General features: G+C 36.0%; 1 protein-coding gene across 6 annotated transcripts in view; it reads left to right on the forward strand.

Annotated features, from left to right (window-relative positions):
• TMEM135 (transmembrane protein 135) overlaps positions 1 to 16622 on the forward strand; it is a 258161-nt gene that overhangs the window by 231342 nt on the left and 10197 nt on the right. For all 6 annotated transcript variants that reach the window (XM_008020450.3, XM_008020451.3, XM_008020449.3 and 3 more), the window contains 4 exons: positions 4934 to 5080; positions 8591 to 8660; positions 12169 to 12336; positions 16406 to 16469. In XM_008020450.3, coding sequence (XP_008018641.3) covers positions 4934 to 5080; positions 8591 to 8660; positions 12169 to 12336; positions 16406 to 16469 — 449 coding nt within the window. The remainder of the gene's footprint in view (positions 1 to 4933; positions 5081 to 8590; positions 8661 to 12168; positions 12337 to 16405; positions 16470 to 16622) is intronic.

Raw genomic sequence — 16622 nt, forward strand, 5'->3', positions numbered from 1 at the left:
TCCCAGCCAAGTATTGGAAACCAAAGTGCCTGAAAGAAGGTGCTGTTAACAGAAAATCACATGGCATGCAAGGAAACTGGTTTGGGAGGGAACAAATGGAGTCCGCTGTATGATTAAGGATATCTTTGGTTGTGAGAACTCTGTGGGAACAATAACTTTCTAAGTCATAATACACCACACTAATTTCCTTACTGTTACTTTTTGGTAAAAGATCATGATATTTATTAGAAAATAAAGTTTTTGTTATTGTTGCATTGGCTAGAAAGCATTTGGTATTAAGTTTAAAGTTGATAACAAAAACAAAAGTTAGGTTTTCAAAAGAGAAGGAAAAACTTAGTCTTGTTTTCCTACATCTCCTTAGACTCCCAGAATTCTTACAAAAACTTAAAATGTGTCAGATGGTTTTGTGTCTTTTCTTCAAATCCACTTTTAACAGAGGGCTAGTTTGGACTATTTGCACTTAATTTTTCACTGTATTATAGAAAAATATTCTAGAAAAATGTTTGTTAATTCTTGCTAATATTCTTGTTGCTAAAGCAAGAAAACTGTTAAATATTGTGAATTGTCATATGTTTATTTGTGCATCTCCTTCCACTAAGAAAATTCTGTTTCATTTTAATTCTGTTTCATAGTCAATCTGCAGTGTGGTGAATTTGGATTCAAGAAATGTGGCTATTTCTTGAATTTATATGGTGAATATGGACTCACTCCATTGCAGATGAATTAATCTCACACTTATAAAGTTGATTCTCAGAAGAATGTTACTAAAAGCCAAACATATTTTTTATTGTTAAGTTTCATTGTAAAAAAATAATGTGTGTGCTTCTTGTAGGCTTTCAAAAAGGTGTTATCTGACATGTCTTTCCTGCTACCTCTTTGCAGTCCTGGCGGTTGTGATTTTTATTGTAGACATATGCTGTAAATTTATAGCATGTCAAAAGTGCAAAATTTAATATTAATTACAAAGGGAAGGGGAAAGGAAAATACTTTTTGTAGCACAATTTAATATGACTTCCTGACAATATTAAACTTTGGTGAGGAAAAGATACACAGAGCTTGACACATTTGAGAATGGTGAGATTTAAATGAATACAATCATAAAATGGCATAAGGAAGTGCTTATCTCATACAGATCATAATTGCTGTATCATGAAAACATACATTGTTCACTCAGAGGAAAACTGTCCTTTATCCACAAAGGACAAATATTTACACAGTACTCCAGTTTAATGTGTCCTAATTAGACAAGGCTAAAAAGCTTTAAAATGCTAAACTTTACTTCAGGCTGGGCACCGTGGCTAACGCCTATAATCCCAGCACTTTGGGAGGCCAAGGTGGGCAATCACTTGAGGTCAGGAGTTAGAGACCAGCCTGACCAACATGGCGAAACCCCGTCTCTATTAAAAATACAAAAATCAGCTGTGTGTGGTGGTGGGCACCTGTAATTCCAGATGCTTGGGAGGCTGAGGCAGGAGAATTGCTTGAACCTAGGAGGCGGAGGTTGCAATGAACTTTGATTATGCCACTGCAATACAGCCTGGGTGACAGAGTGAGACTCTGTCTCAAACAAACAAACAAAAACTCAGTTTAGCACCTTTTAAAAAATCACTTGTATTAGTCTGTTCTCACACTGCTATAAAGATACTACTCAGGACTGGTTAATGTATAAACAAAAGAGGTTTAATTGACTCACAGTTCTGTATGACTAGGGAGGCCTCAGGAAACTTACAGTCATGGCAGAAGGCCAAGAAGAAGCAGGCTTCTTCTTCACAAGGCGGCAGGAGAGGAAGAGAGCTAGAGTGAGGGAGTGCCACACTTTAAAACCATCAGCTCTCCTGAGAACTAATTCATTATCACGAGGACAGCATGGGGGGAACTGCCCCCATGATCCAGTCACCCCCACCATGTCCCTCCCTCAACAGGTGAGGATCACAACTCAAGATGAGATTTGGGTAAGAACACAGAGCCAAACCATATCAGTACTCCTCAACAAGAATGAGACAATACAGGAGCTACAGAGTTAACATTCACTCATGGATATACTTAGTATACATTTATTCTGCCCCAGGTCTTGTACTAAGTGTTGAGAATACACTGGGGAATAAGCCAGATACAGTCTCTGTCCTCAGAGAGCTTATGGTCTAGTGGGAAAGACAGCACTAATTATAACTGTGTCAAATGTTGCAAAAGAGAAGTGTAGGTTATCTCAGAAATATGTTTTAGGCAAACCTAACGTAGCATCTTTCCCCAAGCTGTGGATAGGAGTAAATGGAGAGAAGAAAGCAGGAAGTTTTCACAAAATTACTTATAGACTAGAAAAACCGAAATGTAATAATAGAAGTTAAGTGTTCTATAATTTCAAATTATTAATACTTTTATTTTACTGTGGGAGTGGGTGGGAAGGAGCGAGTGGAAGGAGCATTTAAGATGGATTTTAAAAGACAAATAAGATCTTTAGAAAAGATGTAGGGAAGAATGATCCAGATAAGAAGAGCAATACAGACACATGGTTTATTTGGATAATGTCAAGTAGTTCATTTAATTGTAATATAATAATAGCTCCTATAGTGAGCACTCACTCTGCACAGGCCTCACAGTATCTTAAATCAGATACTCATTTAAGCTTGAAGTTTGTATTTAATTCAGTAGACCATAAGCCTGTGAAGTTCCTTGAGGATATGTGTAGTCAGTTCAGATGTGTACTTTGGGAAGCTTCCTCTGGAAATTCTATGTGGGATGATTTGAAAAGTATCTGCGTATGTAGATAACAGTAGAAGTCAAGAGAATAGTGTCAAGGACACAACCTCGGGAGAAAAGCCAGTGTGAGACTCTGAAGGTGTGCTAGCCTTATTCATCATAGTTTAAAACATAGTTAGAAACATTTGTAGCTTAGTGATGAAGAAGCCAGACTTTAGGCTAGACAATTCTGGGTTCAAATAATTACTGATAATTTATTGGTTGTGGACCAGATACTTAACCATGCCAACTCTCATGGGAATTGTGACACCTATAGTGTTGTGAGGATTACATGAATGAATTAGTATTTGTAAAAGGCTCAGTTGGCACTGTGTCTGTCATATAAGATATGCTCAGAAAATGCTAGCTATTACTATATTCATTCATTCAATATGTATTACGTATTTACCATGTGCCAGACACTATGCTAGATGCTGGGATATAATAGCAAAGAAGATACACATGGTCTCACAGGCCTCACAGTTGAGTAGCGGATGTAGACTACTAAAATGGCACGTACATTACTGTACTGGCGGTTCATTGGGCTCTCCTAGCACAGGATTATTCTGGCCTGGGACAGGGTCAACTTCTCCAAGGAAGTGACTTCTAATCTGAAATAGTCAGTCCTGGCCAAAATAACAACAGTATTATGAAGGGTGTAAGAGAAACTGTTCTATCTGTTCTGGCATAGTTTTACCCTTGTTGCTAATAAAGAACAGCAGTACAGATCTTAAACTCTCTTTGTACAACCATAAGTGAGAAACAAATTCATTTGAACTGACAGCTACCAAAGATGCACAGCTGCCATCTGGTGACAAACAAACCCCTTGCACACCCCTTATGATTTGATAAGCTAGATGTTTTACCGAGGTTATCTGAACAGGATGGGTTGCAGTTGTTGGTAGTAACAGCTTTTTCATTCTCTCTAAGTATTTATAGTTTCATATTCTGTTTGTCACAGGTCTGAAGTTACTTTTTTTTTTTTTTTTTTTTTTTAAGTGACAAGGTCTTACTGTATTGCCTAGGCTGAAGTACAGTGGCATGATCATAGCCCACTGCAACCTTTAACTCCTGAGCTCAGGCAATCCTCCCATGTCAGCCTCCCACGTAGCTGGGACTACAGGCATACACCACCATGCCTAGCTGATTTTTAATTTTTTTGTTAAGGTGGGGTCTCACTCTGGTGACCAGGATGTTCTTGAACTCCTGGCCACAAGTGATTGTCCTGCCTCAACTCCCATAGTGCCGGGGTTACGACATGAGCCACTATGCCTGACTCAAGTTCCAGAATTTTAGTGTATTGTTATTAATCCCATTCTATCTCTATTTTACTATATTTTCTGAAAGCTTGGAAGGTAGTATTACCTTGGGAAAGCGTAATCTTTATAAGAGCAATGACTCTTACAGGATAGGTGTAAACAGTGATACTGCAAACTCTGAGAAAGGAGATACTTCTTGAGGCATATCCAATTGTGATAATATTTTCCATTCATTGTCTTTGCAAAAATGTAGTCTAGTTTTGATGAAACAGGAATATTATTTTCTAGATCTTTTATTTTTCCAAAGAAAAATAAGTAGATTAGAATAACATCAACTTTCAGATTTCCTAATGAAATAATATGAAGACTTGGGGAATCTGACTGTTTTCTGATTCCTGTTCTGTAGTGCCCTCTGTTTCCCTGTGCGTACACAGATAACCGAGTGTGCTGCAGCTGTTTATGGCTCAAAATGACAGGTATAAATGTCGAGTTTTACTGTAAATGAGACTCTCATTCAATTGTAACTATTAGCCAAATTTAAGAAAAAAATACATAATTTTTGTGATTTATTAGTGTTGTGATTTACTAGTATACCCAAGTCTACCTGGTTTTTTGAAAAACTCTAAGGTATATGTTTAAAAAGCGGTGTCCCAAGTTAAAGGGTGCTTCATTAAGTGTTGTGCTGTATTTTACTTGGTCAGTTTGATTTTAAAATACCTGCATTATCAAACAAATGACTATTAATTTTTTTTGAGTATTCAGATTTTAAAAGTCTATTTTTCTTCATAGGATGATTCGATTTTATGTAAATTGTGAAAATACTGTCTCAAATGATAAGATATTTGCCAAAGTGTATTTGTTTATAAACAGTTTCTTTTTTTTTTCCTCATTGATTTTTTTTAAGTGGAAAATGCCTCACATTGTGCTCTTTTCTTTAGGTTCATTGTAGGGAAGGAAGAAATTCCCACACACTCTTTTTCACCAGAGGCAGCATATGCAAAAGTGGAACAAAAGAGAGAGCAACACAAGGAAAAACCCAGAAGAATGAATATGATTGGTCTAGTCAGGAAATTTGTGGATTCAATGTGAGCACTTTATCTTGATATTTTAACCTACTTTGTCACTGTTTCATATGATATTTGTACCGTGCCATGGTATTTTTGTTTTCTGTTCAGGTAATGATGATCATTTTTCATCAGAAACTGCATAGAATTTTATAAAAGGCACACAATGGCAAGTGAATATTATTTATTATTTCTGGCAGGACTATAGACCATCATATGCCTTTAAAATAGGTTTACGTAGAATTGGAATACTTTTGTATTTCAAACCAGGCAGAATCACAGGAGGCCATGATGGAGAACTTCAGGAAACTGATTAATATGTGTTGATTTAATGTGCCAAGTGTGGAAAGAAGGAAGCAAAATTCCTGAGAGAGATTCAAGAAGATTAAGGAATAATAAGGGACAACCCTTAAGTAAAGGATATTTTGTAAGAGTGAACATTTTTGGGGTTCTCAAACTGAAATGTTTTTATTTGTATTTTATAAAAAGAAGTTTTCAGGTTTCATACAAATTTTCGTTTATATTTCTAGTGTAGTGTAGATATTTAAGAAAATAAATTTAATAGTTTGAAATTAGATTATCAATCAATAAATAAAATCTTGGTAGTGATATTTTAGAGAGGGTGGAATGAGTAGGCAATAAAGAAAGTTAGGGGATCAATTATAGCAAGGGCTCCTAACCCCTGGGCCATGGACCAGTACTGGTCCGAGGCCTTTTAGGAACCCGGCCACACAGCAGGAGGTGAGCAGCAGGCCAGCAAGCATTACCATTTGAACTCTGCCTCCTGTCACATCAGCAGTGGCATTAGATTCTCATAGGAGCATAAACCCCATTGTGAACTGCACGTGTGAGGGATCTAAGTTGCGTGCTTCTTATGAGCATCTAATGCCTGATGATGTGGAGTGGAACAGTTTCATGCTAAACCATCCCCCTCTCCCGCCACCCAGTCAGTGGAAAAATTGTCTTCCATGAAACCAGTCCCTGGTGCCAAAAGAGTTGGGGACCATTGAGTTATATAGGAAGCTGAGGTCCTTTAATAAATTAGAAAACCTGTGTTTCACTCTTATTTTCCCTCTACCAGCATTGTAACTTTGGATGAGAGATTTAACCATTGTGCATTTCCAAGTTCTTATCTGTTAACTGGGATTAATAATCTCTATTAAGAATTGCTGTGAGCATTAAATGAGATAACATCTATGAACTTGCCTGACATAAGATATGAGCACAGGGAGGGTACTCAGATTTTTATTGAATTTAAAGGTTTTGTTTTCATCTTAACATACAATACATCTAGAAGATAACAGGAATAATTATGGTAGTTGAATTTATTAAACAAGTTCAAAAATAGTTATGGGTTACCTCACTGGAGAAAAGGGAGAAAGGATCCTATTAATGGAAGTAAATTCAACGGGAATCAGAGGGGAATGCAGAGAATGAATTATATGGGTAAATGATGCCTTGGGCATCAGAACTGATCAGGTCATGACAGAACGTATCAGAGTAGCCTCAGTGGGTCTACTGGTGTGAAAGCAGATGCAGAATAATACAGAAGCAAAGCAAATAATACAGGAGACAGGCAGTCCAGGTTCTGGGAAGCCATTTATGAGTGACTAAGAAAGACTAATTGACAGTACAGTTGATATCAGGATTTAACTTCACTAGCAAAGAAAGGTTAGGCCAGGCATGGTGGCTCACACCTGTAAAACTAACACTTTGGGAGACTGAGGTAGGAGAATCACTTGAGGCCGGGAGTTTGAGACCAGCCTAGGCAACATAGCAAGACCCTGTCTCTCAAAAAAATTTTAAAATTAGGTAGGCATGGTGGCATATGCCTGTAGTCCTGGCTACTCAGGAGGCTGAGGTGGGAGGATTGCTTGAGCCTAGGAGTTTAAGGCTGCAGTGATCTATGATCATTATGATCATGCTACTGTACTCCAGCTTGGGTGACAGAGTGAGACCCCCATCTCTTAAAAAAAAAAAACCAAAACCCCAAAAAACAAAGGAAGCTTAACAATTTCAGTGTAGTTCTGGTAGCAATGGCTGAGAAATGTCTTTGAAGGGGACACTTAAAAGTGTGAAGAGTGATGGCTTGCATGAGGCAGCCTTTCTCTTATTCACTGCTTTTCAGGCCTCCAGCTTTAATCACTCAGCAGCTTCACATGGCCAGATATGCCTTAGCATTCTAAAGATATAAGGGCTATGGCCAGTGTGAACTGAACTGTTGCTGTCACCGTTGACTAGGAAAGGCTGTATACTCCAGCTGTAGTGCAGAATTGGATTTCTGTAAAGGTCTTGCTAATCAATTTGCGAATGGGATTGGAGAGGTGCAGAGCCAGAACATTGCTCTACAAGTTATTGTTACAAACAGGAAAACATTCATATGGTTCAACCATGAAAATAATTAATTAGCTACAGTCTGAAAGAAGTTATAAAGACCGCTTGTTTTGGAACATGAACCCTCAAAGAGAGAGGGAGAGTTAGAACCATGTTAGATATTCTACTTTTTTATGCCTAGGGTTAATAAATAGTCTTGGATTCAACATGCTAAATAATTAAAATGAGTGCATCGTGAACAGTAGTCCTCCCAGCAGAAATATTTATTAAACACTAGAGGGTTAAGTGGTTTACAGTTAAATCACAAATTAACTACTTTTGAATTACCACATGATCTCTATTTCTATATTTATTTCAACTGAATTTTGAATCCTAATACTATATCATGTTTCTTTTCCAGATGTTTTCTCTCAAATCTAATTAAGTATAAATTCCTGTAACCTGAGCACATTCTCATTATGACTTTTGCTCAAGTACTGACTTATGGATGATTTATTACCATTATACTCTACAATAAGCAATTTAAAGTTTCCAAAAGACTTGGCAGAGTATATACATAATATATACGTATTTTTTCATATTTAATCACAAATACCTAACAGGGTGGTTTCTCTAGTCCATATTCAAGTATTTTGACTGCAGTCAGATAGTTTATACAATGTGTCAAAAGGTAAGCAGCAAGTAGAAAAAGCAAAAATATCTGTTGTTCTTGCTTCTTTATGTCCTAAAACACCAAAAGTGACACACATTTAGAAGTAGTGAGTGGCACGGTGGCTCATACCTGTAATCCCAGAACTTTGGGAGGCCAAGGCGCGTGGATCACCTGAGGTCAGGAGTTCGAGACCAGCCTAACCAACATGGTGAAACCCCATCTCTACTAAAAATACAAAAATTAGCCGGGCGTGGTGGTGGGTGCCTGTAATCCCAGCTACCTGGGAGGCTGAGGCAGGAGAATGTCATGAACCTGGGAGGCAGAGGTTGCAGTGAGCTGAGATTGCACCATTGCACTCCAACCTGGGGGACAAGAACGAGACTTTGTCCCCCTCAAAAAAAAAAAAGAAGTGAGTGATGTTTTCTTCTCTTTTTCCTTTGTTTTTCTTGGTTAGAAAGCTTTAAACAGATCCACAAACATATACAAACACATGGATATACACACTTTAATTATAATTAGTTTAATTTTTTTGGGTTCACTTTCAGATGCAAACATGGACCAAGGCATAGATGTTGCAAACATTATGAAGATAATTGCTTCTCTTATTGCATTAAAGTAAGTATATGAAAGTATGTACTTTATTAACAATAGGGAATGGGTATAGAAATAACTTACTTATTTAGAAATAATGTAAAAGTAAATGGAAAAGTTGACATTAATAACTGCTATCATTCTTTGAATCTGACTTCAAGAGATGAGAAATTTATGACAATAGGTGACAGTTTAGCTTTCAGTATTCACTTACCAGATCCTTAAATAATTTAAAAATTAGCTTATTTAAAAATTGGCTTACTTACGACATGGAAGATAAGATGGGATAACAACAAGGAAACATAAAGTCATTAAAATTTGTACTTTGTAATGTATCCTCATTAGAACTACATCCTAGAACAAGACTCCCAGACTGTGCTGTGTGCTAGCTGGATCAGCACTCACACACATACACTATATGCACTGTGCCCCGTCTGGTACAATGGCATTTAATTTTGGACTTGTAAAACTATTACTTTTTTTTTTTTTTTTAAGCCATTGAGCTAACTGGAGCATGTCCACAGTTGCTCTACATTAAGAGAGCTAACTATGCCTGGCATAATTTCCTGACTACCTAGTGGACTTGTGTACTAGCATGTCTCTCCCTCCTCCCCTGCCGTTTGTTGTCCCTCCTCCCTTCCCCCATCACCACCACTTCTGGGAAGAAAGTTATTTTCTTTGCAGTCAGCGTGGCACAGGTGGCACCACCTGCTGCAAGTTCTTTAGTTTTTTGTTTTGTTTTTTAAAGATGGAGTCTCGCTCAGCCACCCAGGCTGGAGTGCAGTGGTGCTATCTTGGCTCACTGCAACCACCGTCTCCTGGGTTCAAGCAATTTTCCCATCTCAGCCTCCCGAGTAGCTGGGATGATTACAGGCACCCATCATCATGCCTGGCTGATTTTTGTGTTTTAGTAGAGGTGGGGTTTCACCATTTTAGCCAGGCTGGTCTTGAACTCCTGACCTTAGGTGATCTGCCTGCCTTGACCTCACAACACTAGGATTACAGGTGTGAGCCACCGCGCCCAGCCAAGTTCCTTAGTTTTGAATGGTGCTCTAACAGTTCCAGTGCTGTAGAAAGTTTATGTTCTTCTTGCAATTTTAGTCTCTACTCAGTTGATGATGAGAAGAGCAGAGTTGTGCAGCACCCCAAAAGACAGCCCCTTTATGGTTACTCTAGAAAGGAGGAACTGTCCCACATTAGTGCTCATGAAGGTAAACATCTGTGACCCAGTGTTGACGGTACCATTTGCCCAGCCCACACTTAGCTTCACAATTCCCCAGAATGACCAAGGATAAAACAGTAGGGTTTTCTTTTGTTTTGTTCCTCGGTTGTGCAATACTTTCTGACACTCTTTCCAAATTTGATTTCCTGCCTCAGTTTAAAGTGGCCAAAAAAAAAAGTAACATTGCTGGCAGTCCAAGTCAGCTGGTACCTGGATTTATTATTCCTTCCAACTGAACATGATTGTAGTTCAAAGGAAAGCTTTAGATGGGGATCTAAGAGAAGTATTTTTGGATTAAATCAGAGGTATTTGAGAAATTTGGAGTGGGGGAGGTAATATTAAAAAAAATTGTATGAGAAAGTTAGTGAGAATTTCCAAGCAATAAAAAACTAGTGATTCTTTCAAATGTGTATGAGTACTGTAAACTTGGCAATTTATGTATAAATTGGAATACTGTATTATATTCATGAATGTAAAACTATTTGGAGACCTGTGGGTGAGGAATTTAAGCCATAAACATGGTAGCGAAATTTTTTGACAATGAACCTCATTATTTCAAAAACTTAATTACACCATATGTTAAATCACATCCCTGAGTAAATCCTCATATTAATTACATTGTCCTCAACATTCTGTACTCCATTCACACTAACTTTTTCTTGGTTCCTTACACCTACCAGCCTCTTCATTGGCTTTATATTTTCTGTCTGAGCTGTCTGAAATGTTTTTCTCATGCTAACTTCTTCTCTTTTGGTTCTACTTAAATGTCACATCATTTACATGTCTGCCCTTAACATTTAATCTAATATAGATTGCCCTGTTAATGTCTATCCTAGTGTCTTGATTACTTCCTTCATAACATTTATTATAATCTTTTGTATTTGTTTACTTAGTTCTTTTCTTTTCCACTAATGAACATGAAAGCTCCACGAAGGCAAGAACTCTGTGTCCTCCTCGTCACTGTTATCCCCAGCATCTAGTGTAATGTTTGGCACATAACAGGCATTCAGCAAATATTTTCTAAGTACATTAATGGGTAGGTGAATAGTTCTCTTGAAACTAGTATGAAAAAGATTGTAATGTAATTATAATCCCTAAATCCTTAGATTATCATTATAAGGTGATCAGTGGCAAGATAGAAGTGTGACCATTTCATTCATTTAACAAATACTAGGCAATTTCAGTTAAGCAGATGCTTGAGAATTCACAGTAATTGATTGGACAATTTGATTTTATGTTTTAATAAGGTATTAGGTAGTTTCAGGTAAATTAACCAGTGTTTCCTCATTGTAATTAATTCTTTTTCTAGAAAAGAAAGCTGTAGTCCAGAAAATACAAACCTGACTTTGGGGCATACACTGCTAAGAGTGTAAATATTTTCCCATTCCAGTCGGAGTTAGAGAGGAGGAGGATGGGACACTGGTATTAACAATGTATTGGTTGAACTGTATAGAAAATACTGTTCTTTTTGTTAATGTTTTGTGCTAATTGAAATTTTTCAGTTTAATATTAATTACTTGTAGTCTCTCAGACATCTAAAATTCATCTTCATAAATACGGAAATGAAATTGACCAATAATAGTCATCCTCTCCAGATCTCTTTTGCATTATGGACAGTTGAAGGAAATATAGAGAAATGTTAACAGTAAATTTGTAGTAGGTTTGCTTTTTCAAGTTTAATTTGATATACCTTAAAGCTACTCCTCCCTAGGGATGTTTTAACCTGACATAGTGGAGCACAGGAATGAAAACCTAGATATAATTATGCACTCCCTGCCCCCTGGAAGTTCTTCTTACCTGACCATTTTAAAAATTAGCACCAAAGGTCTGAACAAATAATGAAAATATTTTTCTATGAAAATAATCCCTACTCGTGCTAATCATTAAGAGCAGTTTTCTGTTAACATTTTTCAAGAGCATTTGGTTTTATTAAGTAGTTTTTGGAATTTTAGTGCTTTTGTATGTAAAACTCATTTGTGGTTTAGGAATTTAAAATCCTGATTATTGTCAACAAAATGTCAAGAAATGGAATTCTGGTAGATAGGCAAGCTTGGCCAGTGCTTGTGAGACTTTTTAAGTCTTTGTAAATCAAAGAAAGTAAACTCATTCCAAGACTTCACTCTTGTTTTTAAGGTAATTGTTTTAAAATTATTGTTTGAGGTTTTAAGGCTTTATTTTGAAAGTTGCTGTGCTATAAACTTAGATTAAATTTGTTTTGTCTTGTTTCTATTTTGAGATGGTAAAATTCATATTCTATGAAAAACTTCAAAATTTGTTTGTAAATCAGATTTTCCTCCAAATTTCCTCTAGGGTTTCATCAGAATGTTTAGCGTGGGGTACTTGATCCAGTGCTGCCTCCGAATCCCCTCTGCATTTAGGCATCTATTTACACAGCCATCTCGGCTACTTTCTCTCTTCTACAATAAAGAAAACTTCCAGCTTGGAGCTTTTCTTGGCTCTTTTGTTAGTATATACAAGGTAAGGCTTTTAGAAGAGGAAAGAAAAATGGGAAATAAATAACATTGCTATTATTAGAATGAGAGATGGCCTTAGTTCACTTATTTTTTAATGCTTCTTTCTGGAATATTCATAGATACCTTGAACATAACCAGATCTATACACTGTATTGGGAAGTGAGGGTGCAGAAATTTCTTCTTTTAAAATATTATTTAATATACTTGAATGTGTAGACATGTTTGCATTTAGATATGGTATTAAACATTGTCAGACTCATTTTCTTTTTCAGTACATAGACACTCAGAAAATATGAATTTTTGGGATATTTCCAACATCAAAAATGATATTAATATGCCTGGTTTATTTGTTTTTTTAATCATATTTACTGCCTGGTTATTAGTTTAAATGTATTTCAGATCTTTCTAGCTGAAATAAACACTTGATAGAATCAGAGAGGATTTTCTATTGTAACTTATATAAGCAATGACTTATGTTCCTTCTTCCACCCACTCCCAGTTGATACTACACTGTCTCAAATAACCAGAGTTCACAGTCTTCCACCCCATTCTGTATGTTCCTATAAAAGTGCCCGCACATATATAAGCCTACACCTAAACATATATGTAGAGATCATTCTTAACCTAGTACTCTGCAACTTTAAGTGATGGCCTTTTGCATAATGGAGTCACTAGTATGTACATCATATTTTATAAAACACTTAAAAGATTCTTAATCTGAATATAGTCTCTAAATGGTAAAGTGTGTTAATTAATGTTGACCTAACACATGGACATAAAGATAACAACAGAAGTCACTGGGGGCTTCTGGAGGAGGGAGGGAGGGGAGGGAGCAGGGCAAGAGTTGGAAAACTAGTGCCTGGGTATCAGGATCAATCATACCCCAAACCTCAGCACCACACTTTATACCCCGTAACAAACCTGCACGTGTATCCCCCGAGTCTTAAAAAAAAAAAAGTTGCAATTTAAAAAAAAAAAAGAGATTAGAACATGTACACACACAGAGGAATGACCACACGAGGACACAGGGAGAAGGTGGCCATCTGGTAGCCATGAAGAGAGGCCTCAGGAGGAGCGAACCTTGAGCATACCTTGATCTTTGAACTCCCAGCCTGTATGACTGTGAAAAAAATTGATGTGTTGTTTTTTTTTTAATCTACAATCACAAATTGCTCACTTTTGCCGTAATTTTACTTTATAAAATAGATGTGTGGCCGGGCGCGGTGGCTCACGCCTGTAATCCCAGCACTTTGGGAGGCCGAGGTGGACGGATCATGAGGCCAGGAGATCGAGACCATCCTGGCTAACACGGTGAAACCCTGTCTGTAATAAAAATACAAAAAAAATTAGCCGGGTGTGGTGGTGGGCACCTGTAGTCCCAGCTGCTGGGGAGGCTGAGGCAGGAGAATGGCATGAACCCGGGAGGTGGAGCTTGCAGTGAGCCGAGATCGTGCGACTGCACTCCAGCCTGGGTGACAGAGCGAGACTCCGTCTCAAAAAAAAAAAAAAAAAAAAAAGATACATCTTTTGAGCACAGGGATTGTGGCTCATTTTGCAGGAACATGCAGCAGGCATTCCAATATATCTGACTAATGAATTAAGGACATTAAAGGAGTGTGCATTTTTGTAGATGGGATTTGTCTACCTTCCCACTGTCTACAAAATATATATATATATTTCATTCATATTTTATTTCTTTGAATAAGTGTTAATGTATATTTTAATAAATATATTGAAAGAAGGATATATATTCTGTGGGTATATATATGTGTGTATATATATACATGCACATATACACACTTTTTGTTGTTAAACTCAAATTAATGATGGGAAAACTGAATTCTAGAATTATTTAGGGTAACATGGTCAGTGTCATTTTCTGTAAAAATTTACACATACAAGATAGGTATGGATAAAATATTTTGAAAAGCAAAAGAGGAATAATAAACTATAGATAATGGATCACTTGTTATGAAATATTACTAATGTTAAAAACATTTTCAATATGGTTTGACTAGGAAGCATTACTAATGTATTTGAATATACAAGAGTTAAGGACAGATGATTGGTAATTGCATGTTTATATTCACATTTAAAAAAAATTTCTCACATTACAGCATTTGTATTTATTCTTAACGTAAACTCTTAACTATTTACATGTGGATTATCTCCAACATTTTTAGCCCCAGGTTGGTTATTCCCTACCATCTAGCATATCTCAGAGTGTGTTTTGTTTTGCTTTTTTATTTTTCATTTTTGTTACTGTTTATTTACTTAGGTAATACAAACAAATGGTATTAAACTAACAAAAATACAACTGGGTCAGAAAATTTCAGAAAATATTCATGTGGTGTGTTCAAAAACTGTATGTGATTTTTCAAAAACAAATTGCCCATGCTATAGTATCTTTGTAAGAATGTTAAGAGAAGGGCAGGCAAATAAACCTTGTTTTTTCTGTTTCTTGGTGAACTGACCCTTTTTAAAAAATTTGGTAAGGTTCTTCTTTATCACTGGTAATATTCATTGTTTTATAGTCTACATTTAATATTAATATAACTACTTCAATTTTTTAAAATTATCGTTTGATGTAATAATGTTTCCATTCTTTCACTTTAATTTTTCCTTCTTCATTTGAAAAACTGGTTTCTTTTAGGCTGCAGAGAGTTGGCCCTTTCTTATAGAATCTGATCATCTCTGTCTTCTAATTGTCATGTTTGTACTGTTTACATATAATTTATTATATGTAAACATATATAGTTTATGATGTGATTGCGTTTAAACCTACTTTCATGTTGTTTTGTGTTTGTTCCTTTTTTTTCTTCTTCTTTTTTTTTTCTTTTTCGGCCTTCTGGATTGATTGTGTATTTTACTATGGCTCCATTCTATCTTCATGATTGCCTTATTATTTGTGCTTGCTTTCATTTAGTGGCTGCCTTAACATTTTATAATACACATTTTTAATGTATCAGCCAATCTTCAAGTAATGTTATACTACTTCACATACAGTGTCAGACCTTACAACACTGTACTTTGAATTTCTCCTTCCCATCCTTTGTTATAGAATTTAACATTTATCATTTATTTTTATATGTGTTATACACTCCACAATGCGTTGTTACTATTTTTTGTTTTAGATCAGGGGTCAGCACACTTTTTCTGTGAAGAGCCAGATCATGACTATTTTAGGCTTTGTGACCATGTGGTCTATGTCATAACTACCCACCTCTGCTGTTACAGTGTGAAAGCAGCTATAGACAATATATAAATGAATGAGTGTGGCTGTTTCAGTAAAACTTTATCACACTATAATTAGAACTTTGTATAATTTTCACATCGTAAAATGTCATTCTTTTGATTTATTTTTCATTTATTTAGGACTGTAAAAATGATTATTAGCTCCTGAGCCATATAAAAACAAGTGGCAGGCCGGATTTGGCTAGTGAGCCATAGTTTGCTGACTCCTATTTTAGATAGTTAATTAACTTTTCGTGCAAGTAAATATAAGAAAAATATGTCTTCTAAATTTACCTTCACTTTTCTATTTCCAGAACTCTGCATTTCTTTTCATAGTTCTGAATTTTTGTCTCGTGTCATATTCCTTCTATCTTTAACATTTGTGTGAGCTCAGATCTGCTGGTGATGGATTTTCTCAGCTTTTATTTGTCTGGAAAAAATATTTGTTTCATCTTCAGTTTTGAGAAATATTTTCTCTGGGTATAGAATTGTGGCCTGACAGACTTGTTTAACCAGCATTTTGTTCTTGTTAAAATGGGAATGTTGCATTTCTCAGCATTCGATAGCTAGGCAAAAGTGGAATTTATGGATTTGTTTTGAAAAATCAGTGCAATAAAAATATTATGTGTAATTTCTTAATAGAGTCTATCCAGGGTAATAACTTTATAAAATATTATTTTTCATAATTTTTCCAATCACATATTCAGTTTGATTTAGATAAGATCACTAATTGAACTGCAAGGTAATCTGATGAATTGATTCGTTATAGTTGTTTTTGTTTTATGTTTTTGTTTCTAGAAATGAAATAACTGTAGTCATTGTATTTTCTCCTTAACTAGGGTACTAGTTGCTTCCTGCGCTGGATCAGAAACTTAGATGATGAACTACATGCTATTATAGCTGGTAAAGCAATAATAAAAAATGAATAGTTATTATTGTATTAATCAGTGGTAGGAATGAATTAGAAATACCATCCAATTCATCCAATTTCTATGGATCTTCCTTTCTCTATTGTAATAGAATCCCAGTTGAGGCACTTGTCCAAATACTTCATGA

Source organism: Chlorocebus sabaeus, chromosome 1, assembly GCF_047675955.1.
Source record: "Chlorocebus sabaeus isolate Y175 chromosome 1, mChlSab1.0.hap1, whole genome shotgun sequence".
Lineage (NCBI taxonomy): Eukaryota > Metazoa > Chordata > Mammalia > Primates > Cercopithecidae > Chlorocebus > Chlorocebus sabaeus.